Source organism: Dromiciops gliroides, chromosome 2 (genome assembly GCF_019393635.1).
Source record: "Dromiciops gliroides isolate mDroGli1 chromosome 2, mDroGli1.pri, whole genome shotgun sequence".
Taxonomy (NCBI): Eukaryota; Metazoa; Chordata; class Mammalia; order Microbiotheria; family Microbiotheriidae; genus Dromiciops; species Dromiciops gliroides.
Genome location: NC_057862.1, coordinates 391,644,000 through 391,669,152, shown reverse-complemented (window position 1 = coordinate 391,669,152; position 25,153 = coordinate 391,644,000). Strand labels below are relative to the sequence as shown.

The 25,153-nt window shown below is 42.0% G+C and overlaps 1 protein-coding gene across 1 annotated transcript; it reads left to right on the top strand.

The window, feature by feature from the left end:
- The first annotated feature begins 1,188 nt into the window (after nt 1–1,188).
- On the top strand, nt 1,189–24,411 carry ENDOG (endonuclease G). The gene is made up of 3 exons (XM_043983003.1): nt 1,189–2,029; nt 2,833–2,942; nt 22,554–24,411. The coding sequence occupies exons 1-3, from the start codon at nt 1,529–1,531 to the stop codon at nt 22,834–22,836; spliced, it is 894 nt and encodes a 297-aa protein (XP_043838938.1). The 5' UTR covers nt 1,189–1,528; the 3' UTR covers nt 22,837–24,411.
- Nucleotides 24,412–25,153: the final 742 nt, after the last annotated feature.

Below are 25,153 nucleotides of genomic sequence, written 5' to 3'. Positions count from 1 at the left end.
ATCCAGGGCCGGTGCTCTGTCCACTGCGCCACCTAGCTGCCCCCCCCTTCCTCTTTTTTTAAACAGATGTGGAAACCAAGGCCCAAAGAGGGGAAGTAAAACCTTCAAAACTAGTGTATTCTCTGGTGCCAATTCTGGCCTAGCACAGCTGTTGGCTCCCCCTATTGGGAACTGGTACTTAAAATGATTTTGAAAATCAGGATGACTAAAATTAATTTTTACCCCAGAGTAGGCATCGTTCAGCAGAATTTGCAAAGAGAGTTCCTTGGGTTTAGTTAAGAGAAGGGACTTCTTTAGTCTGAATACAACAGTTTCAAAATGTATTGCCTGATTTTAGGATTCAGGCACTGGACTAACGGGTTAGTGGATATTCTAATAGAAGAGCAGTGATGAGTACATTAGTTACTTTAGGCTTGGCTCCATCCTCTTGGGCATACTTTACTATTAGTAAACTGCTGAAATGCTGAGGTTTGTGAAAGCTGGAATTGGGAATGAAGAATTTTTCCTTTTGCTAAGAGACTGGTGTTCGAAACCTGGTCAGTTTTTCCATCTGTACAATGAGATGTTACTGTGTTGTACAGTGGACCTGTTCTCATCTACTCTCACAGACCTGGGGACATATCAAGGTACCCCACTGCAATATGTTTTGTAGCATCGTAGGGAATGGAGGTAGCATGAGGCGTTACCATTCCCAGATGTGAGGAGACAACCTTCCCTGCCAGTGTGGAGGAAGAAATGGCTAAAACCTGGGTGCTATGTATTGGGGGGTGGTATAAATAGATTCAGATTCTCTGACTCCATCTCAAAGGGAGGCCTCCACAAAAATGATCTGAAGAGATTAACTACTGGGAAACGCCGGGAGAGACAGGATCTGACCGGATCTAAGGTTTAGACTCTTTCACCCCCTAACCCCAACACTTGATATCCTATTCCCATGACTCAACCAGCCAAATAAAGTGGCAGCACAGCCTCACCTGATAGGCTCCTTTTGCTCCTGCTCTACGGCAGGCTAAAACCCCACTTTTGTGTGTATCTCCTTTTGTTCTGTGCAGCTGCCTATCAGCAGATGCTTATTAAACGGATCTTCTGGATTTGTAGACCTCCAGTCAAAAGGACCTGGGTGGGAGGAACTACTCTCCTGGAGGATTTTACGATCTCTGGGCTGAGACATTCACTTACGCTATGTAGCGAGAGGCTGTGCCCCTGAGGCAGGAAATTAGAGCTACCAGTCACTTTCCTATAGGGAGCAGTTGACTAGATCCCAAACCAAATTCTTAAAAGGGCAACACCCGACTGCCAACGAGATGTGGGGTCAGTTGTAAGCTCGGGGATTCTGAAACTTCCGGGCTGCTGAGCGGCGCCTCTCGGAGCGCAGCAGGTGGGAACCGCTCGCTAAGCCCCACGGGAGGGGGCGCCTAGGGCTGTGGGCCGTGGCCCTTTTAAGAGCGACGTCCCTGGCGCGGGTCAGAACAGCGAAGGTCGGAGCGTTCTCGGGGCTGTGGAGGCTCGAGGGTGCTTGGTAGGCGACATGCAGGCGGGCCGCTGGCTGGTCCCGGGGCTGTCCCTGGCCCTTGGGGCCGGGTTGGGGGCGGGGGCCGTGGCCTGGCTGAACAAGAAAGCCAGCCCGGGAGTAGGAGGGCTCTGGAGCCGGCTCCCCGTGCTGCCGGTGGCGGCAGCGGCGGCGGGGCCCGTGGTGCCCGCGGGGAGCCCGGGCGAGCTCGCCAAGTACGGGCTGCCGGGGCTGGCGCAGCTCAAGAGCCGCGAGTCCTATGTGCTGTGCTACGATCCGCGCAGCCGGAGCGCCCTGTGGGTCATCGAGCAGCTGAAGCCCGAGCGCCTGCGGGGCCCCGGCGACCGCCAGACCTGCGGCTTCCAGGAGGACGACTCGGTGCACATCTACCATCGGGCCACCAATGCCGACTACCGGGGCAGCGGCTTCGACCGCGGCCACCTGGCAGCCGCCGCCAACCACCGGTGGAGCCAAAAGGCCATGGATGACACTTTCTACCTGAGCAACGTGGCGCCGCAGGTCAGCGCCGAGAGCCCGGGGGCGGAGCCTGCCCAGCCGGCCTGTTGTGCAACTGGGAAAACTGAGGCCTAGAGAGGAGGGGGCTTGCCCAGGGGCGCCAGTTAGCGGCAGCCATCTCTGGAATCCAAGATTCCTGACTCTCGGCAGACCCAAAGCATGCAGGCTGACCCTTACCACGGACCCTTACAATGGGCCCATTTTTCCTAGGGTTTGCCCCTTGGAACGGGAGGAAGCCCAAGTACCCTGGGAGCGGTGGAAGGACCCGTCTCACGGCCAGTCAGAGCTACTGTAGAGCAGAGCATCTCTAGACACCACCGTGGTAATGCTTGCAGGTGTGGGTCAGTCAATAAGCATTTATGAAGCACCTACCATACTAGGTGTGTGCCAGGCATCGTGCTACACTAGAGGAATACAAAGGGCCTGTGGGACAAGGCCTTGCTCTCTGAGTTCAAAGTCTAATAGGGGAGCCCACATGAAAGTATCTACCTACAAACAAGCTATATATGGGATAAATTGGAAATAAATTTTCCAATTACATCATGTCTGCAAGATGAATGTATTTGCAATGCTGTTTTCCAGTCTCATTCTGAGACTTTGGTTTACCATTTTCTCCCCATAGACCTGAGTCTCTTCTACACAGCTAAATGCCAAGTAGTGCTTTGCCATTCCTGATCACATCTGGTGCCTAAGATTAGAAGAGAGGATATATATGACTGGTGTTTGAGCTCAGGAGAGGGGGTGGTGAGGTGTGAAGTCATAGGGCTTTCCAACTTGGTGCCCTCTTTCTGTTCTCTCTCATTTAGGTCCCCCACCTAAACCAGAACGCCTGGAACAATTTGGAAAAGTATTGCAGAAGCTTGACCAAAACCTATCACAACGTCTATGTCTGCACTGGTCCTCTCTTCCTACCTAGGTGAGCTCCCTGGAGAAAAGAGGAGGGGGCTTCCTAGCCAGGAAAGCCAAGGGGGCCTTTGTCTCAAGGAATGGGGAGATCGTGGCCTGTTGCATCTAGACCCAGTCTAGGCTCTGTTCCACCAGAAATCTTCCCCTTTCCACTAAACTTTCACCTCCCCTTAGTACATCCAGCCAGCCATCAAGTGTTGGCCTGAGCTAGCCCACAACCAGGGAGACAGAATCATAAATCCTGTCCCCTGCCCCTTTTAAGTCTACAGGTAGTTGCAGTGGGGATATGTTTCTGGTCAGTTACGTTGAATGTCCAGATCTAGGAGTTGCTTGTGGGGAATGCCAGATTCTGCTATGGGTGTGATTTAGTCAAATCATCACTCGGCTTTACCTGAACATATCCAGATGGTTATACCCTCAATCTCACCATTGCTCATAAGTGTTCTACATCCAAGATCAAGAATCCAGAAGCTGCTCTATTGAATCATCCCCAATCATTTCCCCACCCCTTCTCTCTATTTTTCTGTCTCTCTCAACTTATAGTCCCTCCGGGTTCAGCCAAATCACCACCACCCCTGTTCTGTCCCCACTGTCTTCCCTTCCCAACCTTGACTCTGGATCCAGGAAGGCCCCTCTTTTGTGCATTCTAATCCAGCCTCAGGCACTGTGTGACCCTGGATAAGTCATTTAACCCTGTTTGCCTCAGTTTCCTGTGGAGAAGAAAATGGCAAACCATTCCAGTTCTTTGCCAAGAAAACCCCGAATGTGTTCATGAAGGTTCTGAAATGACTGAATGACAACAAAAAAAAGTTAACCAGTAGAACCTGACTGTCCCCTCGAATCCCTTGTCCCATATGATGATCATGCCTTGCCACATCCCAGCCTTACTTTCTTCATTCTTATTCACTTGTCTACGAACAGTACCTAAGGAAGCCATAGCCATTCTGTGTCCACTATGAATGTTATTGAATCTCAGTTGGGCCCTCAAGGCTTAAAGGCAATCCTTTTCCTGTTCTCTAATTGATAATTACCTTCCCCACAGCAGTTATTCCAAACCTTTTCATACCCTTCTCCCATCCATTTATTCATTCTCAGTACTGTCTTCTCCCTTTCTTTATATATCAGAGTCCTTGTAATCACTCTCCTTGATTGAAGCCTCTGATGAACTGGTGCTTCTGGAAAAGACCAACTCTGCTACTTTCACCTTGGATTTCACCTCTTCCTGTCTCCTCCAGCAGCTTTCCCCACACTCATGTTCTCTGTCTGTAATCTTCAATCTCTTCGTATTTACTGATTCCTTCTCTGCTTCCTACAAACATGCCAGTGTCTTTTCCATCCTTAAAAATACCTTCACTTAGGGGCGACTAGGTGGCGAAGTGGATAAAGCACCAGCCCTGGATTCAGGAGTACCTGAGTTCAAATTCGGCCTCAGACACTTGACACTTACTACCTGTGTGACCCTGGGCAAGTCACTTAACCCCAATTGCCCCGCAAACAAAACAAAACAAAACAAAAAAAACAAACTTCACTTAGCCCTACTATCCTCCCCCAAGCTGTCTGTCTCCTCCCTTTCTCAGCTATACTCCTGAAAAAAAGCCGTTTATACTTTTTCTATTTCTTCTCACTTTTTAACTCCTTGTAATCTGGCTTCTGACCTCACCTTTCCTATGAAAACCCCCTCACCAAATTACCAGTGATCTCTCTGAATTGCCAGATCAAGAGCCTTTTCTCAGTCCTGCTTCTCCTTGACTTCTCTGTGGCATTTGACAGTGTTGATCAGTCTCCTCTGGGTTTTTGTGACTCTAGCTCATCTTTCCTGGTTTTTCTACCTGTCTGTTTCTCAGTCACCTTTGTTAGGCCATCTGTGTCTTGCCCCCAAACCGTGGATGTAAGCCAAGCTTCTGTCCTAAGAAGCCAGATACTTCTTGTATCTTCCTTAGCTCTGTGGAAGGCACCACCATCCTTCCAGTCACCCTGGTACAAAACCTCAGGATCTTCTCAATTTTACTTCCACAAAATTTGAGGCAGCTTGGTGGTATAGTAGATAAAATGCTGTACCCAGACTGAAAGACTTGAGTTAAAATCTTGCCTCAGACATTTACTGGCTGTGTGACCCTTGGCAAGTCACTTAACCTCTCTTAGCCTCAGTTTCCTCATCTGTAAAACAGAGCTAATAATAACACCCACTTCCCAAGGTGGTTATAAGGATCAAATGAGATAAGACATGAACAAATTGGTAAATTTTGTTTTTGTTTTTTTTTGTTTCTTTTTAGTGAGGCAATGGGGGTTAAATGACTTGCCCAGGGTCACACAGCTAGTAAGTGTCAAGTGTCTGAGGCCGGATTTGAACTCAGGTCCTCCTGACTCCAAGGCCGGTGCTCTATCCACTGTCCCACCTAGCTGCCCCTGGTAAATTTTTAAAGTACTATATAAATGCCAGCTATTAGCATTATTATCAAACCAAATGCTCTTTCTAGTCACATGGCTACCACTTTAGTTCAGGGCGCCCTCACCTCTCACCTGGATTATTTCAGTATCCTCCTAATTAATCCCTTTGCCTGAAGTATCTCTCCTCTGCAGTCCCTCCTCCCCACAGCTTCCAAAGTCATGTTCCTAAAGCCCAGGTATGACCTTGGCAGCCCATTCCTCCAAAGCCCCAGAGGCTCCCTGATGCCTTTAACTTCCTCTGTTTGACATTCAAAACTCTTTATATCATGGTTCCATTGTACCTTTCCAGCTTTATCCCAGGCTCCTCCCCTTCACGCGCTCTGTGGTCCAGCCAAACTGGCCTTCTTACTGAGTGACTTTTCCATGGCCCTTCCCCAGGCTTTTGCACAGGCCTTATGTATGCACATGCCTGGAATTCACTCTTCTCCTCCCCTGCCTTTTAGAATCCCTCATTTCCTTCAAAGCTCACTTCAAGCACCATCCTGTTTGTGAGGTCTTTCTTGAGCCCCCATCCAATTACTTTGTCTATATTTAACCACTTCATGGGAGTGCCTGGAGTGTTCCCTGAAAAGGATTACCACCATTTTCTACAATACGGACTCTTTGGGAGCTAGGAGTAACTTTTGGAGAGAATACAATCCTTTTACTCATCACTGTAGCTCCTGAGCCCCAAGCAGTGTGCTTTCTAGCTATACAAAATCAGTATTCATGATAAGGATATCCTTAACTCTTTTTTTTTTTTTTGCGGGGCAATGGGGTTTAAGTGACTTGCCCAGGGTCACACAGCTAGTAAGTGTTAAGTGTCTGAGGCTGGATTTGAACTCAGGTGCTCCTGAATCCAGGGCCGGTGCTTCATCCACTGTGCCACCTAGCTGCCCCTCCTTAACTCTTTTTTAAACCAACATTTATCATTTTCCCCTCTCACTGCTCCCTTTCCCTTCCCCAACCTTGAACCCCACATTGGCCATGTCCAAAAAAATGGACATCTCATTCTGCATCTTCAGTCCATCCCCTCTATAACAAGAAGAAGAAGTGGGTGGCATGTTTCATCTTAAGTCCTCTGGAGGTGGGGTTTATCATTGCTTGGATCAGAATTCTAAAGTTTTGTTTTTCTTCATAACATTGCTGTCATTGTATACATTTGTTCTCCATACCTCAGTCTGCACCAGTTCATAGATCTTAGCAATTTCCTCCAATACTGTCCATTTCATATTCTATTACGTTTGTAATCCACAGCTTGTTTAGTCATTCTCCAATAGGTGGGCATGCTTTCAGTTTTCCAATTTGGGCTGTTATGATGAAATCGACTACAAATATTTTTGAACACATGAATCCTTTATCACTTTGGGGGAACATAGGCCTAGTGGTGGCGTAGTATTTTAGCTTAGCACAGTTTAGTAACTTTTGGGCAAATTGCTTTTCAGAATGGCCATACCAATTCACAACTTCAGTGTATATTAGCATGCATATATTCCTGCAGCCCTGCCAACAATTTTCATTTTCCTTTTTTGTCATCTTTGTCCATCTCATGGGAGTTGCTTTAATTTTGCATTTCTCCAATAGTGATTTTGCGCATTTTTTCATAAGGTTGTTGATAGTTTGGATTTCTTCCTTTGAAAATGGTTTGTAATCTTTTGATCATTTCTCTATTAGGAAAGGGCTCTTAGTCTTATGAATTTGAACTAGTTCCTTATGTATCTTGGATATGAGACCTTTATCCGAGGAAACTTGCTTTAAAGATTTTTTTTTCAAGTTACCTGTATTACTCTTCGAATTTTAGTTGATTTAGATTTTTTTTTGTGCAAAAATTTTTAAATTTTATATAATCAAAATTGTATTTTATGATCCACTCTATCCCTTACCTATAGATTTGAAAGGTAATTTCTTCTCTGCTTCTTTAATTTATATATATATATATATATATATATATATATATATATATATATAAATTTTTGTTTCTTTGTTTTTATTTTTTTGGGTTAAGTGACTTGCCCAGGGTCACACAACTAGTAAGTGTCAAGGGTCTGAGGCCAGAATTGAACTCAGGTCCTCCTGAATCCAGGGCTGGTGCTTTACCCACTGAGCCACCTAACCGCTTTTTATTTAAGTCATGTATCAGTTTGGAGTTTTCTTGGTATATGTATAATATAACATGTTGGCCTATATTTCAGCCAGACTGCTTTCTAGTTTTCCTAGCAATCTTTGTCAAATAGTAAGGTCTTCTTCTAGTAACTGAGATCTTTGTATTTAGTGAACATTTCACTTCTTTGTTCATTTGTTTCAGTATGTTATATACCTAATCTCTTCCACTGACCCCACCCCCCCTTCTTTTTTATAACCAGTACCAAATTATTTTAATGACTACTGCTTTGAAATTTGGTACTGAGATCCTCTTCCTTCTCTCTCTCAGTCTCTCTCTCTGTCTCTTTCCCTCTCTCCTTCCCCCATCCATTATTATCCTTGAGATTCTTGATAGTTTGTTCTTTTATTTGAATTTTTTATTTTTTTCTAGCTTGATAAGGTAATTTTTTGGTAATTTAATTGCCATGGTATCAAATAAATTAATTCAGGTTAATATTGTCATTTTTATTACCCATGAGCAATGAATATTTCTCCAATTATTTGGGTTTGTCTTTATTTCTGCAAATAATATTTTATAGTTGGATTCATATAATTCTTGGAAGTATTTGGTAGATAGACTTGCAGATATTTTTATACCTTCTGTAGGTTTTTTGAATGCAATTCTCTTTGTATCTCTTCTTGCTGGGTTTTGTTGGTAATATGTAGGAATGGTGCTGATTTATATGAATTTATTTTTATATTTTTCAACTTTGCTGAATTTATTGTTTTTAATTTCATTTGACTTTAGGGTTTTCTGAGTAAATCATTGTATCATCTACAAAAAGTGTTAGTTTTGTTTTCCTCTTTGCCTATGCTTACTCCCTTGATTTCTTTCTTGACTTCTTGCTATAGCTAGCATTTCTAGGCCTACATTAAATTGTAGTGACAATAATAGGCATCTTTGCTTTACCTTGATCTTATTGGAAAGGCCTGTAACTTTTCTCAAAACATAGAATGCTTGTTTTTGGTTTTAGGTAGATGTTATTTACTATATTAAGAAAAGATCTTTTTTATTTCTGTATTTTCTAGCATTTTTAATGGAAACAGGCACTGGATTTTGTCAAAAGCCTCTCTGGCATCTATTGATATAATCGTGTGGTTTTTGTTATTTATGTTGTTAACATTATTTATTATTATTTGTAATCTTCCTTACATTGAACCAATCCTGGTATAAGCCCAATGTGGTCATAGTGTGTAATATTTTAAATATGTTGTTTGTAGCCTGTTTGTTAATATTTTATTTTAAATTTTTGCATACCTCTTCATTAAGAATATTGGTCTGTAATAGGTTTGGGGGTATTTTTTGGTTGTTTTGATTTAGGTATCAAGATTGTGTTTGTATCATATAAAGATATTGAAAGAGTTCTTCCTTTAATAACATTTTTTTAAATGTTCAATATAATTCACTTATAAATCCATCTGATCCCGGATTTTTTATTTTCTTTGGTGAGGCAGTTGGATTAAGTGACTTGCCCAGGGTCACACAGCTAGTAAGTGTCAAGGGTCTGAGGCTGGATTTGAACTCAGGTACTCCTGAATCCAGGACTGGTGCTCTATCCACTGCGCCACCTAGCTGCCCCTTTTATTTTCTTTGAAAGTTCTTTTATGGCTTTTACAATTTATTTTTCTGGTACTTGAGTTATTTAATCTATTTCTTATGTTAATTCGGGTAGTTTATATTTTTTATAAATATTCATCCATTTTACTTTAAGTTATCAGTTTTGTTAGTTCTTAGGTAGACTAGTTTGTGATCATTCCCCTGATTTCCTATTCAGTTGTTCTAAAATTTCTTTTTTCATTTTTGATTAAAAAAATGTATTTCCCTTTCTCCTTTTTACATCAGGTTAGCTATAAAAAAAAACAAGTGCTGGTCTTATTTATCAATTCAATATTTTTTTACCTTTAAGCTTTATTAATCACTTACTTAGTTTTTCAAATTTCTACTTTTTTTGCTGAGTTGGAGGAGGTTGATATGTTCTTGTTCAGATTTTTTAGATTTGTGCCCAATTCATTTATTCTTTTTCTCTTTCATTGATGAACACATTTGGGGATATAAATTTTCCTCTAAGAAATGCTTTAGCTGCTTTCCATGAGTTTTGGTATGTTGTATGTTATGATTTTTTGTGAAATTTTCTATTATTTCTATAATTTGACCTTTGACACACCAATTATTTAGACTTCAATTACTTTTTCCTTTTTTGAGACACTTTGTTTAATATAATTTTTATTGCATTGTGATCAACAAATAATGTTAAGTATTTCTACTTTTCTACATCTTTTGGTGAGGTTTTTTTGATCCAATATATGGCCAACTTTTATAAAGGTGCCGTGCATAGATAAAGTTTATAAATTCCTTTCTATTCCCATCCAGTACTAGCAGAGATTAACACAATAATGACAACTAGCATTTTTATAGTGCCTACCATGTGAATTGTGCTAAGTGCTTTACAAATATCACATTTGAGCCTCACAACAACTCTGGAAGGTAGGTGTATTATTTTTAAATTTTCCAAGTTCTATTCAGGTCCTTAACTTTTTTCTTGATTATTTTTTTGTTAGATTTAAAAAAATATCTAATTTTCTTTAGTCTTTTGATTTTGTTTTCATATTTCTTATTGTCTTATTGAGTCATTGCTTTATGTTTGACCCATTCTCATTTTCAGGGCATTTAGTTCTTTCTTTCTGGGCAAAATTTCTCATCAATTCTCTTTGCCATTATTTCTTTCTTTTTTTTTTTTGTGAGGCAATTGGTGTTAAGTGACTTGCCCAGGGTCACACAGCTAGTAAGTGTCAAGTATCTGAGGCTGGATTTGAACTCAAGTCCTCCTGAATCCAGGGCTGGTGCTCTATCCACTGCCCCACCTAGCTGCCCCTCATTATTTCTTTACTAGCTATTTTATTTTGTATCTCTTGTTTCATTTCTTCTTTTTTCCCCCCTATAAATATTTTATTATTTTCCAGTTACATTTAAAGATAATTTTCAACATTTGTTTTTATAAGATTTCTAGTTTCAAATTTTTCTCCATCCCTCCCCCACCCCTTCTCTCCCCAAGACAGCAAGTAATCTGATATAGGTTATATATATACAGTCACATTAAACATATTTCTGCATTAGTCATGTAATGAGAGAAGAATCAGAGAAAAAAAGGAAAAACCTCAAAAAAGAAAAACAACAACAAAAACAATAGAAATAGTATGGTTCGATCTGCATCCAGATTCAACAGTTCTTTTTTTTTCTGGATTTGGAGAGCATTTTCCATCATGAGTCCTTTGGACCATTGTATTGCTGAGAAGAATCAAGTCTATCACAGTTGGTCAACACACAATGTTGCTGATACTGTGTATAATGTTCTTCTGGTTCTGCTCATCTCACTCAACATCAGTTCATGCAAGTCCTTCCAGGTTTCTCTGAAATCTGCTTGCTCATCATTTCTTTCTTTCTTTCTTTTTTTGGGTGAGGCGGTTGGTGTTAAGTGACTTGCCCAGGGTCACACAGCTAGTAAGTGTTAAGTGTCTGAGGCCAAATTTGAACTCAGGTCCTCCTGAATCCAGGGCTGGTGCTCTATCCACTGCGCCACCTAGCTGCCCCTGCTCATCATTTCTTACAGCACAATAGAATTCCATTACATTTGTATACCACAACTTGTTCAGCCATTCCCCAATTGATGGGCATCCCCTCAATTTCCAATTCCTTCCCACCACAAATATAAATATTTTTGTACATGTCTTCCACATATTCTTATAGTCCATGTGTTCAGAACGTTTTGTTTGTTTGTTTGAGGTCCTACCTGGCTTCTTGTGGAGTGGCTTTCTTCCATGGGCCATACCCCCAGTGATCTCTCATTCTAAAATATTTCCTCATAGTATTTGGTGCTTTTCTTGGTTTGCTCATCACCACCACATCTGTGTCTAGATTGGGGGGGGGGTGCTGTACTTGGATCAGGTTTTGCTCCCGTACTCTTGAATTTTTCAGGGCCCTTCTGCCCCTTTCTCTTGTTGCAGGGCATGGTTTCAGTCACAGGGCTCTGCACCACTTCTGAGCTGGACATTGTTTGAGCCCCTTCCCCATGTGCCTGAACTCTTACCAAGGGATGGGAGGGCTTCTCTGACACTGTACTCTGGCTAGGGCCCTTTTTTTGCCACTGGCTGTAAGGTACTGTTGGGCTCTAGTGCCTCTCCCTTGCTGAGTTCTTCTCAGAGTTCTTTTCCAGTCGTTGTGAAGTTACTTGGTACCACATTTTCCACCCAGGTGCAGCTAGGTGGCTCAATATATAGAGCTCTCAGATACTATCTTTGTGACCCTGGACAAGTCATTTAACCCTGTTTGCCTCAGTTTCCTCATCTGTAAAATGAACTGGAGAAGGAAATGCCAAACCAGTATTTTCCCCAAGAAAACCCCAAATGGGGTCATGAAGAGTTGAAATAACTGAAAATGACTACACACACACATACACACACACATTCACTCTCTCCCTCTCTCCCTCATCTTGTTTACTTCACACACACACACACACACACACACACACACACACACACACACATTTACTCTCTCACTCTCTCCCCCATCTTGTCTACCTCAGGGACTCTCCAGGTGATTCTCCTTATGCCTCTTTAAAATAATGCATTTTTTGCTCTCCACATCCAGAAAAAAACTATGGCGTCTGAATGCAGATTGAAGCATACTATTTTCACTCTTTTTCCCTTTCTTGTGGTTTATCCCTTTTGTTCTAATTCTTCTTTCACACCATGACTAATGTGGAAATCTGTTTAGCAAGATTGTATATATATAAACTACATCAGATTACTTGCCATCTGGGGGAGGGGGGAAGGGAGAAAAATTTGGAACTAAAAATCTTTTTAAAAAAGAATGGAGAAAACTTTTTTTACATATAATTTGAAAAAAATTAAAATCCTTTTTTTTTTTTTTTTGTGAGGCAATTGGGGTTAAGTGACTTGCCGAGGGTCACACAGCTAGTAAGTGTTAAGTGTCTGAGGCGATTTGAACTCAGGTACTCCTTATTCCAGGGCCAGTGCTCTATCCACTGTGCCACCTAGCTGCCCTAAAATACTATTAAGAAAAAAATAAAAATAAATAAAGTGATGAATTTTTAAAGCTTTAGTGGGCATATGTGAAGGATATCTGAGTTCTTTTAGGTCCTAACATGCCACCATTTCACAATACCTCTACCCATTAACTCTGTTTAAAGAATGAGGCAAATGCAAGACTAATCAATATGTCACAGTTACTCAATATGAAGCAAATACACAAATTTATACATCTCAGTTCCCCTGGATCACATTCTCCTATCATCATACACAGTATCTAAGGGGAAGAGTGGGCAAATACTTACAGAAACCAACTCAAGAGACATAAGTGGATATAACCTATGGGCCTGGGCAGCTCACAACTCTCAATTGTAGGTCTTCATGTCCTTAGTCCTTTCTTGAACAGTATACACTAAATGAAGCCAGTTCTCTGCTATCTTTACCCCTTCTGATCCTCATGGTTCTGCTAGACATATCCAGTTCTCCTTGCCTCTCACATTGATGAAACAGTGGCAAGCCCTTTTAACTCAGAATTACGCTTAAAAGGGCTCTGGGGTAGTGTTGTGAATAAGTAGCTCCCTTAAGCCAGAGAACCTGGCTAGTTCTCTTGGCCAACTCTTCTCTTCTAATCTGTTTCAATCCAGTCTTTTCCCTCCGCTTTTCTTTCTCAAACCAAAAGAGAGTAGCCAGAACTTCTTAGTTCTCCTTCTCTCCAAACAGAAGGCTCCCCAGCCTTGACTGCAAAGCAGTGCTTCTCTTCCATTCATCAGGCTCCAAGTACTCCAAGGCCAAAGCCTTCCTTTCAGCTGACTCTTTTCGCTCAGGTCTTCTCACTCAGCTCCTGTTGACTTCTTAACTTTTCTCCTCTTGGGTTTTTCAACATTCCCTTATGAGATAAAATTCACAAAATCCACTTTTGTCTTAATTTTGACACCAGCAGCCCTTATTTAATCATCCCATAGTCTGTAAGCAGTTGTTTGTGACTTTGAATTTTAACTTTGCAAGCTCTAAAAACAGTTCTGTGCAAAATGCCCAATGGTCTCGGTCAGTCTTCTGACCTCCTTTAAGTTCCCTGTCTGGTCCTCCTGTGTCTCTCCTCATACTTAATGGAATGACTGCTGCTTCACAAATGGATTTTAAATTTTTTTCAAGCACCATATGTCTTTTTATGTCTCTTTCAATAACCCAATTGTTTATCTCTGAAAGGGTCAGTTCTTTATGTCTTTTATATTTTGATTTAATAGTTTTTCTTTTCATAGTAGCTCATTTTCTATCACTCGCAATAACCAAGTGAATTACATACAAAAGGAACTCCCGGGGCAGCTAGGTGGTGCAGTGGATAAGACACTGGCCTTGGATTCAGGAGTACCTGAGTTCAAATCCGGCCTCAGACACTTAACACTTACTTGCTGTGTGACCTTGGGCAAGTCACTTAACCCCAATTGCCTTGCTAAAAAAAAAAAAAAAGGGACTACCTAATTTTGTATTTACTTATATTTGTACATATCGTCTCCCTTAATTGAATGTAAGCTTCTTGAGAGCAGGGACTATTTTCACTTTTGTCTCTGTATTCTCTGTGATTAGCCCAGTGGCCAGCACAGAGCAGGTGCTTAATAAATGCTTGTCTATTAATCACTCAATTGCCATCACCCTGCTTTAATTTTCTTGTCTATAAAATAAAGTACTTTGGGGCAGCTAGGTGGCGCAGTGGATAAAGCACCGGCCCTGGATTCAGGAGTATCTGGGTTCAAATCCGGCCTCGGACACTTGACACTTACTAGCTGTATGACCCTGGGCAAGTCACTTAACCCCCATGGCCCCGCAAAAAAAAACCAAAAAAAACATAAAGTACTTTGACTAGATGGTAGTACTTGAGAGTGGATAGTATTGGGGAGGCCTGGAAAAACAGTGAAGACAGTGAAACCAAGATGCTGGAATGCCGGGAGGTAGTACAGAGAACTTCCCTTCCTTCCAAAAAAAACCACTGACACAAAAAATCCCTTCCAGGCATCTTAAAAACTATACACTTTGAATCCTGGTGGGAAAATCCAGGAAAAAATAGGGGTGAGTCATTTTTCCAGTCCAGGTCCACATAAGAAGAGAGATCGAAAGGGCAGCTAGGTGGTGCAGTAGATAGAGCACCGGCCCTGGAGTCAGGAGGACCTGAGTTCAAATACAGCCTCAGACACTTAACACTTACTAGCTGTGGGACCCTGGGCAAGTCACTTAACCCCAGCTGCCTCACAAAAAAAAAAGAAGAAGAGAGCCTGAGAAGTCACAGGACACAGGACACTGGCTCTGGCCAGGAAGGTGAATCATTGCAGAGCACTGCAGTGTGGAGAGAAGCTGTGAACAAAGTAAGAGGGGGTCCTAGACCCTTACCAAGGCATTGAGTGCCACATGCAGAAATAGGTGCCAATTGGAAACTTTGTTGCCTACCCAGCTCACAGAGTCACAGTTCTAGGACAGATTTATATTGGGAACTGGTTCCAGGTTAGGGAGCCAGCCATGGATTCTGATGTGGCTCAGATCCTAGGAGCAGAGCAGAGTTTCATTTCCAGCTTCTAGCACTGTCTAAAAACTGCAGAGGAATAACCAGGGCAGAAATCCCAGAACAAAGGGAAACCTGCAGTTCTATCCCAGTAAATCAACGGAGTGTAAGGGGCTAAAATTCTAACTAGTCTCTCTAAAATATCTAATGAGTGGTCAGCAATAAATTATAAGCTTTAGCAAGAGTTAGACTATGGGGCAATGGGAGTTAAGTGACTTGCCCAGGGTCACACAGCTAGTAAGTGTCAAGTGTCCGAGGCCGGATTTGAACTCAGGTCCCCCTGAATCCAGGGCCGGTGCTTTATCCACTGCGCCACCTAGCTCCCCCCCAAGAGTTAGACTTTTAAGCATTTATTAAGGAGAATAAGAATTTGGTGAAGAAAGAGAGAAAGGCCTAGATTCATTTATCTTTCTTAGGGAGCTACAGTTCTGCTCCGCTCTCTACGAGAGTCCTAGCAAAAAAAAGCGAGAGCGCCAGCCTCCCCCCCTCTTTCTCCCACAAGCAAACGTCACTTCCTGACGCCAAAGAAAAGCTGCGTGGTTTGCCCTCAGACGCCTTCTCCTCATGGTGGCGCCCTCCCACAGCAGCTCTCCAGCAGGTGGCATCATTCTAATCATTACAAGAGATTCCCCAAGTGGATGAGAGTGACCCAGATCCGCATCAGGAATGTGCAGATCTCAGGTCTGCAAGGGTAGGGAGGAAGAGGAGAGTTGAGGACCAGGGAAGTAATCAGACTTTGTCCTTGATCAGACCATTTTGGGATTGCTGAAAGCTTGTAGGGTCCCCAGCCTTGAGCTGCCCCAAGATCCTGAAATAACACAACATTCGATACCCTAAGAAAGTAGTAGTAGGATTAGCCTATATTTTCCCTCTAGAAGTACCTAGAGTCCAAACCTAATATCAGGTTTGATATTGGAAAGTAGGGTAAGAGGAATGAGCAAACACAAAAAGAATTCCATTATAAGCTATTATGGCGATAGGGATATTTAAGGCTTAAACCTAGAAGACAATGACACCAAAACATCTACGAGCAAAGCCTCAAAGAAAAACACAATTTGGGCACAAGTTCAGTTAAGATTCCTAGAAGGAAAAAAAAAAAGAAAAACAAATTTTTTAAATAAAAAAAAAGATTCCCAGAAGAAAGGAAGCAAGAAATATATATATGTTTTGTTTTGTAGAACATTGAGGATTAAGTGACTTGCCCAGGGTCACACAGCTGGTAAGTGTCAAGTGTCTGAGGCCAGCTTTGAACTCAGGTCCTTCTGAATCCAGGGCCAATGCTTTATCCACTGCACCACCTAGCAGCCCCTGAAGGAAGAATTTTTCAAAATAGTTAAAAATTTTTTTTTTAATAAATTAAATGAGAACTCTAGAGGGAAAAAAATTAAGTTATGAAAGAAACAGTTGGAAAGAGAATTAACAGCTTAACATGAGATATAAAACTTTGCCTAATGATCAGACTCTCTAAAAATTGGAATGAACCAAATAAAAGCTAATCACTCCATGAAACAAATGTTAAAGTCAAAAGACTGGGTGTGTGCGGGTGGTGCAGCTAGATGGAGCAGTGGATAAAACATCAACCCTGGCTTCAGGAGGACCTGAGTTCAAATCTAGCCTCAGACTTGGCACTTACTAGCTGTGTGACCTTGGGCAAGTCACTTAACCCTCATTGCCCTGCCCCCTGCCCCCCAAAAAAAAGGCTGTGGGGAAAATGAAAAAAATACCAAAAACAACTGACTCTGGGTAACAGATCCAGGGGGAGGGGAAAAAAAACCCAAATCATTGGACTACTTGAAAGGCATTACCAAAGAAAGCCTAGACACATTTTAAGAAATCTTCAAAACAATAAAACTGTCCGGATCTCCTGAAAGAAACCCCCAAATGAAAACTCCCAGTAACAATATAGCTAAGTCGGGGCAGCTAGGTGGCGCAGTGGATTAAGCACCGGCCCTGGATTCAGGAGGACCTGAGTTCAAATCCAGCCTCAGACACTTGACACTTACTAGCTGTGTGACCCTGGGCAAGTCACTTAACCCCCATTGTCCCGCCAAAAAACCAAAACAATATAGCTAAGTCTCGAGTTTCTACTAGGTCAAAGAAAAACATAATATAAGCAGCAAGGGGGAAAAAAAAAGAATTCTGATACTGAGGAGACGCAGTAAAGATTATACAAGATTTAGCAGCCACTACTCCAAAGGAGCAGTAAGTTTGTACTCCATATGCTATTCCAGAAGGCAAAAGATACACTTACAGCCAAGAATTTACCCCACAAAATGGAATATAATTTTATGGGGGAAAAAATTGACCTTTAATGAAATAGTCTTCCAAGCATTCTGGATGAAAAAACCAGAGCTGCATAGAAACTTTGAAGTTGAAGTACAAGAATTTAGAGAATCATAAAAAGGTGAACATGAATAAACAGTTGTAATGCCAAACTAGGATAAACTGTTTACATTCAAATGTGGGGCAATGATATGTATGTCCCCTCTGAATCCTGTCATCATCAGGAGTCAAAGAGGGAGTCTAGACAAGGTGTGGGAGTGACTGTCATATCTAGATGATCTTAAGAGTGGAAAGAGAGATATACTGGGGGTATGGCGTTAGGGGAAATTGTTAATTAGGGCTCACAAGTAGACACCTGTACAAGGACAGGGGTGAATAGTTGACACCTGACCCAAACTCTTATCTGCCCTGATCAAAAAAAGAAAGAATACACATATACATAGTTGGGTGAAGAAATAAATTTCACTCTACAGAAACAGGATGGAAAGAGTGAAAGGGGAACTAGAGGGAGGGTAGATTTTTTTTTTTAATTTTTTTTTTTAATGAGGCAATTGGGGTTAAGTGACTTGCCCAGGGTCACACAGCTAGTAAGTGTGTGTTAAGTATCTGAGGCCAGATTTGAACTCAGGTACTCCTGACTCCAGGGCCGGTGCTCTATCCACTGCGCCACCTAGCTGCCCCGAGAGGGTAGATTAAAGAGGTATTAGACTTAATCAAAACAAACTCTAAGAATGTAAAAAAATATATATTTATAGCCCTTTTTGAAGTGACAAAGAATGGGAATCTGAGAGGGTGCCCATAAATTGGGGAATGGTTGAACAAGTTAGGATATATAATACGATGGAAGACTATTGTGGGGGGAGAAGGTTTCTAAAAAGTCTGGGTCACAGCAATACCACTTTTGGGTCTTTTTCCCAAAGAGATCATGGAAGGGGGAAAGGGACCCGCATGTACAAAAATATTTATAGCTGCTCTTTATGTGGTGGCAAAGAATTGGAAGTTGAGGGGGTGCCCATCAATTGGGGAATGGCTGGACAAGTTGTGGTATATGAATACAATGGAATACTATTGTGCTATAAGAAAGGATGAGCAGGAGGAGTTCAGAGAAACCTGGAGGGTCTTGCGTGGGCTGATGATGAGTGAGATGAGCAGAACTAGAAGAACATTGTACACAGTAACATCAACATTGAGTGTTGACCTACTGTGATGGACTATATTCTTCTCACCAATGCAATGGCACAGAAGAGTTCCAGGGAACTCGTGATGGAAGAGGATCTCCAAATCCAGGAAAAAAAAAAAAAGAACTGCGGAGTATAGATGCTAAATGGACCGTACTATCTCTTTTGTTTTTGATGCTGTTGTTTTTTTTTCTATTTTGAGGTTTTCCATCATTGCTCTGATTTTTTCTCTCTTATAACATGACTAATGCAGAAATAGGATTAATGTTATTATGTGTGTGTGTGTGTGTGTATGTATATATATATATCAGATTACTAGGGGAGGGGGAGGGAGAAAAATCTGAAATTGTAAAGCTTGTGTAAACAAAGGTTGAGAACTATCTTTATATGTAACGGGAAAAAAATACTTTATTAATTAAAAAAAAAAGTCTGGGTCAACATATATGAACAGATACAGAGTAGAGTGAGCAAAATTAAGAGACTAGTTTATACCATGACAACAATATACTAAAGACAAATAATCAGGGACTCTGCTCAGTGTAATGACCAACTACAATTCCAGAAGATTAATGATGAATTATGAAACCCACCTTTTTTTTTTTTTTTTTAGTTAGGCAATTGGGGGTTAAGTGACTTGCCCAGGGTCACACAGCTAGTAAGTGTTAGGTGTCTGAGGCCGGATTTGAATTCAGGTACTCCTGACTCCAGGGCCGGTGCTCTATCCACTGCGCCACCTAGCTGCCCTGAAACCCATCTTCTAACAGAGGTAAAGGACTGAGTACAGAATGAGACATTGTTTTCAATATGGCCAGTGTAGACATTTGTTTGTACTACATGTTTGTAACAGGTTTTGTTTTTCATTCGAAGGTGGATTTTTGCTGATTGAAGAAATATATATATAATTTTTAAAGTTGATAAAGAGATCCTTGTTTCCTTTTGAAGATAAATGCCTCTCCTGTTAGCTCTACTGGCTTGCAGTTGTTATTGTTGGGTCATTGCCAAAGTAACTAGCCTTGGCTTCCATCATTAGATCACACCCAAGCTCTGGGATCTTTGCTGACTCCCCTTGTCCATCCTCCTCAGCCTTAACCTCAATTTTGTATTCTATTAAGGTTTGCAAAATGCTTTACATAACATGAATATGTTTAGTCCTCATGGCTACTTTCAGGGTAGCTACTATTATCCCCATTTTACAGATGAGGAAACTAAAGCTGAAGGATAGGTGACTTGACCAATATGACACAGCTGGTAAATGTCTGAGACTGGATTCAAACTCGGGTCTGTCCTCACTCTAAGTCCTGTGCTTTACCTACTATGCCTAATATCTATCATGGGGATGCATGTGCTGACACATCTTGCCAAATTGGAAAGGGTCTGAGTACATCTCAGTACATCATTAGAAGGCTGGCCAGTAAGTGATAACATTTTCTGGCCATGACAATTCATGAATATTGTCTACTACAGAATAGATGAGTTGTGACCTGCATCCAAGCAGAAGAAGGCCTGCTTTATTGAAATCTTGGCTCCCTTGTCTATTTGTGCTTTAGGTGGGTTGGGTTAGATAACCCCGATTTCTTTTCTGAATCTAAGATTCTCCACTGCTTTGATGCATATATCTTACCACCTTAACTAGACTGTCTCCGGCCACCTACAATTCCATAAAAGTTGCCTTCCCCTGTGCCTGTCCAGGAGAGCTTCCTGAGCAACTATTCCATAACACTCTGGGCACTGTCTGGCCACACGCAGTTCCACAGCAGTTACTTGCCCCTCCCTGGGTACCACCCTCCCATCCCCAAGCTTTCCAGCTTCCATTGCTTCCTGATGGCTCTGAGACGCCTTTTCTTAATATTTGTAAAGCTCTTAGCACAGTGCCTGGCATGTAGTAGGTGATATATATGTGTGTATATGTATGTTTATACGTATATGTCTGTATGCATATATGTATACACACACACACACACACACATATATCCTATCTGTTCCTCTTCCTTCCTCATCCTAATGATTCCACTGCCATTGCTCCAACCCCATTCTTGGTTCCCCACTGACGGCTTCTTTATTTCCATTCTCCTCGACTTACCAGTTTAAAGCTACCCAACAATTCCACTGTGCTCTCTAGGCCTGCTCCATAGGTAACAAACGAGTTTTCATGTTAAACCTTTTCCTTTCTTGTTCATTCTGTCTTCTTGCATTCGCTGAGACCTGACTTGGCCCTGATGACACAACTTCCCAGTCCACTTAGTGGTCATGGTAGAGAAATTGGAAGACTCTTTGTCCCCCACTGACACTTCCAGGCTCTCTCTCTGCCACCATCACTGAGTAAGCTCTCCTCTTTTGAAGTTGATTCAATCCATATTTATCATCTAATCAAGATTCTGCTGGTTGTTGTTTACCAGCCTCCAAGACACTTTTATTTCTTTCCTCAGTGTCTAGTACTCAGCCTCTCTCTCTTCCTTAACTCCTGCTCTCTTATTCAACATACATACTTTTACTTCCTCAGTCTTACCTCAGCTACACAGTGAGTTGTATCGTTGATCTTTTTTTTTACCTACAAATGCATCATTTCCATGTTCAGTAACTTTAAAATCCCTTTATTTGACTATAATCTGTTGTTATTCCACCTCTTTCTTTTTCTTTCTGCCTTCCTTCCTTCCTTCTCTTTCTTTCTTTCTTTCAGGCAATCAGGGTTAAGTGATTTGCCTAGAGTCATGCAGCTAGTAAGTGTCTAAGGGTAAATTTGAACTCAGGTCCTCTTAACCTGAGGGTGCTTTATCCACTGCACCACCTGGCTGCTCCCTGTTCTTCATTCTTGCCATGACCTCTAATTCCTCTACCCTTCAGTTCTTTCCCAAAGCCATCAGTCCTGCACTGGCTACACTCCCCTCCCCATCCCATTTTGACATTTTGGTGAACTATTTCAACTCTACATGGTCTCTTGAGTTCCTTGCCCCCTCATCCTGTTGAAGGTCTTGCCCTGGCAAGCCTCAGCCTTAGATTATTCCTTCTCTCCTAATGTGCTGCTGAAAAGATCCTCTCTTCTGAACTTCCCTACTACTATTGAAGGTCCCACCATCCTCCCAGTCCTCCAGGTTTGCAATCTGGCTCCTTAATTCCCTCTTACCCACCACGTTCAACCATTTGCCAAGTCCTGTTGTCTTTGCCTTTACAACATCTATAGTATATGCTTCCTTCTTTCCTTCAGCACTGCCCCGGCCTTTATCGTGGCGCAGGCCCTCACCATCTCCCCCTGAGCTGTTGCAGTAGCCTGCTCATTGGTCTGCCTTACTCTGTTCTATCCTTTACTCAGCTTTCAAACTGATCTTCTGAACATGGGAGTCCAGTCCTAACAACCCTCCCTCCCCCCATTCAGTCAACACCAGTGGCTCCGTGTTATAAAACCCTCTGTTTGGCTTTTTTAATTTTCTCCTTCCCACATTTGCAGTCTCTTAACACCCTGCGTCCCACCACACATTCTGCTTCCTAATGACACTGGCCTCCTTGTTCCTCACACAAGACCCTCCATCTCCTGACTCTGCTGATTTTTACTGACTGGCTCCCATGGCTGGAATTTCTCTCCCTCCTTATCTCCTCCTGACTCCCTTGATTTCCTTCAGGTTTCAGATAAAACCCCATTTTCTGTAAGAAACTTTGCCCTCCCTAATTTTGCTTCCTTCCTTATGAAATTTTCTCCAATTTACCCTGCGTATATATCTTGCTTCTATAGAGTTGTTTGCATGTTGTCTTATTTGCTAGACTGTGAGCTCCCCGAGGGCAGGAACTGTCTTTTGCCCTTTTTGTGTTCCCAGTGCTTAGTCCTGTGCCCAGCACACAGTAAGGATTTGATAAATGCTTATTGTCTTAATTAGACTGTGAGCTTTCAGGTCTGGGACCTGGGTCTACTGGGAATATTGTTGTGACACTAATGAACATTTATTGATGTTGGTCCATTGCTTTTCCCTGTTTTTTTGTTTTGTTTTGTTTTTTTGCTGTCTAGGAGGGAAGCTGATGGGAAGATGTATGTGAAGTACCAAGTGATTGGCAAGAACAATGTAGCAGTGCCCACCCACTTTTTCAAGGTGTTGATCCTGGAGGCTCCTGGGGGACAGATTGAGCTCCGTTCTTACGTGATGCCCAATGCACCTGTGGATGAGAATATACCACTGGAACGCTTTCTGGTTCCCATTGAAAACATTGAGCGGGCCTCTGGGTTGCTCTTTGTGCCCAACATTCTCACAAGGACAGGCAACCTGAAGGCCATAGCCCCTGGGGCTAAGTGAAGGCATTGAAGGGCAGGGCAAAGGGACCTGGAGAGGGATGGAACAAGGGGCATCTCAGTGCAGTGAATAGAGTATTGGACAGGTCAATGTGGTTTTGAGTCCTATCTCTGCTGCTTATCACCTGTATGACTTTGAGCAAGTCATTTCCTCAATGGGTAAAGTGCGGGAATTTCTAGGGCTGGTGGATACCTGAACCTTCCCTATTTATTCCTGGGCATCTTGGGGGCAGGGAGGGGGTTACCCTCTTGGCTAGAAGTCTGCCCCTATCCTTGAGTACCTAGGCTTGTCCTTGGTCCTGACTGGGGGGGGGGGGAGGGGGACAGATCAGACTAGGGCTTTTCAACTCTATTGGGGGAGGTCTGTCTTCCTTAGAATGGTTTTAGGAGGTTCTCAGGCACCTAATATGGTGGGGGAAGCGACACTACCTGTGACTTGTATTTTGTTGAACCTACCTTTAATAGGCTAGAGGAGGCACTCCTCAGACCCCTTCATCTTTGTAATAAAGAAAGGGTTTGCTGCTGCTACTTGGTTATGATCTGCGACCCACTGGACATGGAGGGTGGGCAACTAGATACAGTTAAGTAGGAACGGATCAGAAAATCCCAAAGATTCTACAGCTTGGTAGTCAGCCAGTGCCATTGGGCACATTTATCACACCCATTCCCACTGCCCAAGACCTGCAGTTCTTTTGGCAAAATTATTTTGTTTCTTTGGGCTTCATTTTCCCATCTGAAATGAAGGGGTTGGTAAGACATGAAAAAGAAATACAAAAAATTTTACCATGTTCAAGCAGGCATTGTGGTAAAAATTATATTTCTCAAACTAATCTATGGCTTCAAGCAATATACCAGATTACTAAGAGGATATTTTACATAGTAAGACAGAATAACAACATTTATGTGGGGGCTATTAGCAAGGGGTTAGTTTATCATTGTTACACCATATGCTGCAATACCAAGTCAGTAAATTGGATAGAAAAAAAAAAGTTGCTAGTATTAACAATTTAGAGGAGAAGGAAGAGTAATCTTCCTAACTCTTAATAGGGGATGAATTTGTAGCCATTTGTGATGCAGATAATGTTATAAAAGATCAATAGACTGCTTTGATTACTTGAAGAGCATTTGTAGAGTTTGTAAAAGTCTGAAATGTAAAATCTACTAAGAACTTCAGTATGATCAAAAGTCATAATATAATAGATAAATTATTTCCCTTTTTCAAACCATTCCCAGAATTCTCAAACCATTCCCAGAATAATTTTTGGGAACCCTCCAGACCCAGTTCATTAGCCTTGAAGAATACTATCCCCAGTATTTTATAGAGATACCTCACCCCTCCGGAATTTGATTGTATAAAGCCTGAAAGAGCACTGAATACTTAGAGCCAGCTACCGTTTGTTTGAAGAATTCCAGAATAAGATGTGTTTGGGATTGGTGAATAATCAGGCCCAGGATGATAAATATTAAGTCTCTTGTAAGAGGCAGTTCAAACTTCTGCTTGAACACTTCCAGTGAAGAGGGGCTTGCTACAGTATGACAAGTAGTTTTCCTATTTTTAAATAAAAAAGGTTGTACATGACTATTTCATGTTTGAATAGCTCTGAGCGTTAGTTATATGGAGTGAAGTCTGCCTTTCTTGAATCTCCCACCATTGTTGCAGTTCTGCTTCCTTAAGCTATGCAAAACAGTCATGCTTTGTTCTTATTGCCCTTTAGATAAAGACAGAGATGATGGTTACTCTTTTCAAGGTTAAGCATCCTAATTCCTGCAACTCTTCTTCACAGGGGTCATGGTATTAAGTTCTCCCTGCATGCTGTTCTTATAGACAAACTCCAATTTGTCAGTGTTCCTTTTTTTTTTTTTAAAGTGAGGCAGTTGGGGTTAAGTGACTTGCCCAGGGTCACACAGCTAGTAAGTGTTAAGTGTCTGAGGCTGGATTTGAACTCAGGTACTCCTGAATCCAGGGCAGTGTTCCTTTTAAAATATAAGAATCAGAGAATACAAAGGATGGGATAACTGAAACTTTTCAGAAGTTAGCAGTATAGAAGAGACTAGTTAGACTCCTAGCACTTAGCAGAAATGATTAGTTAAAATAGTAATTAGCAGGCTTCACCAACCCCATACTCAGGAATAACCCCACAATCACAATGTCTCTTCCGTGGGAGTGGGAGGTTTGGGATGGAGTATGGTATCTCCCACTGAATTGGACTTAAAACATTGATTTGAGTTGATTTGAAACTTGCCCTTAAAGGCTTGCCCCAAACTAAAGACTGTGCTCCAGATATCATCTTATCATCTCAAAGAACATCACAAACTCTTCT

Bases quoted from the DNA above. Each gene is read 5' to 3' on its own strand.
- ENDOG (XM_043983003.1), top strand. From the start codon at position 1,529: ATGCAGGCGGGCCGCTGGCTGGTCCCGGGGCTGTCCCTGGCCCTTGGG. The intron at 2,030-2,832 runs GTCAGCGCCGAG...TCTCTCATTTAG, and splicing joins TGAGCAACGTGGCGCCGCAG to GTCCCCCACCTAAACCAGAA. The intron at 2,943-22,553 runs GTGAGCTCCCTG...TTTGCTGTCTAG, and splicing joins GGTCCTCTCTTCCTACCTAG to GAGGGAAGCTGATGGGAAGA.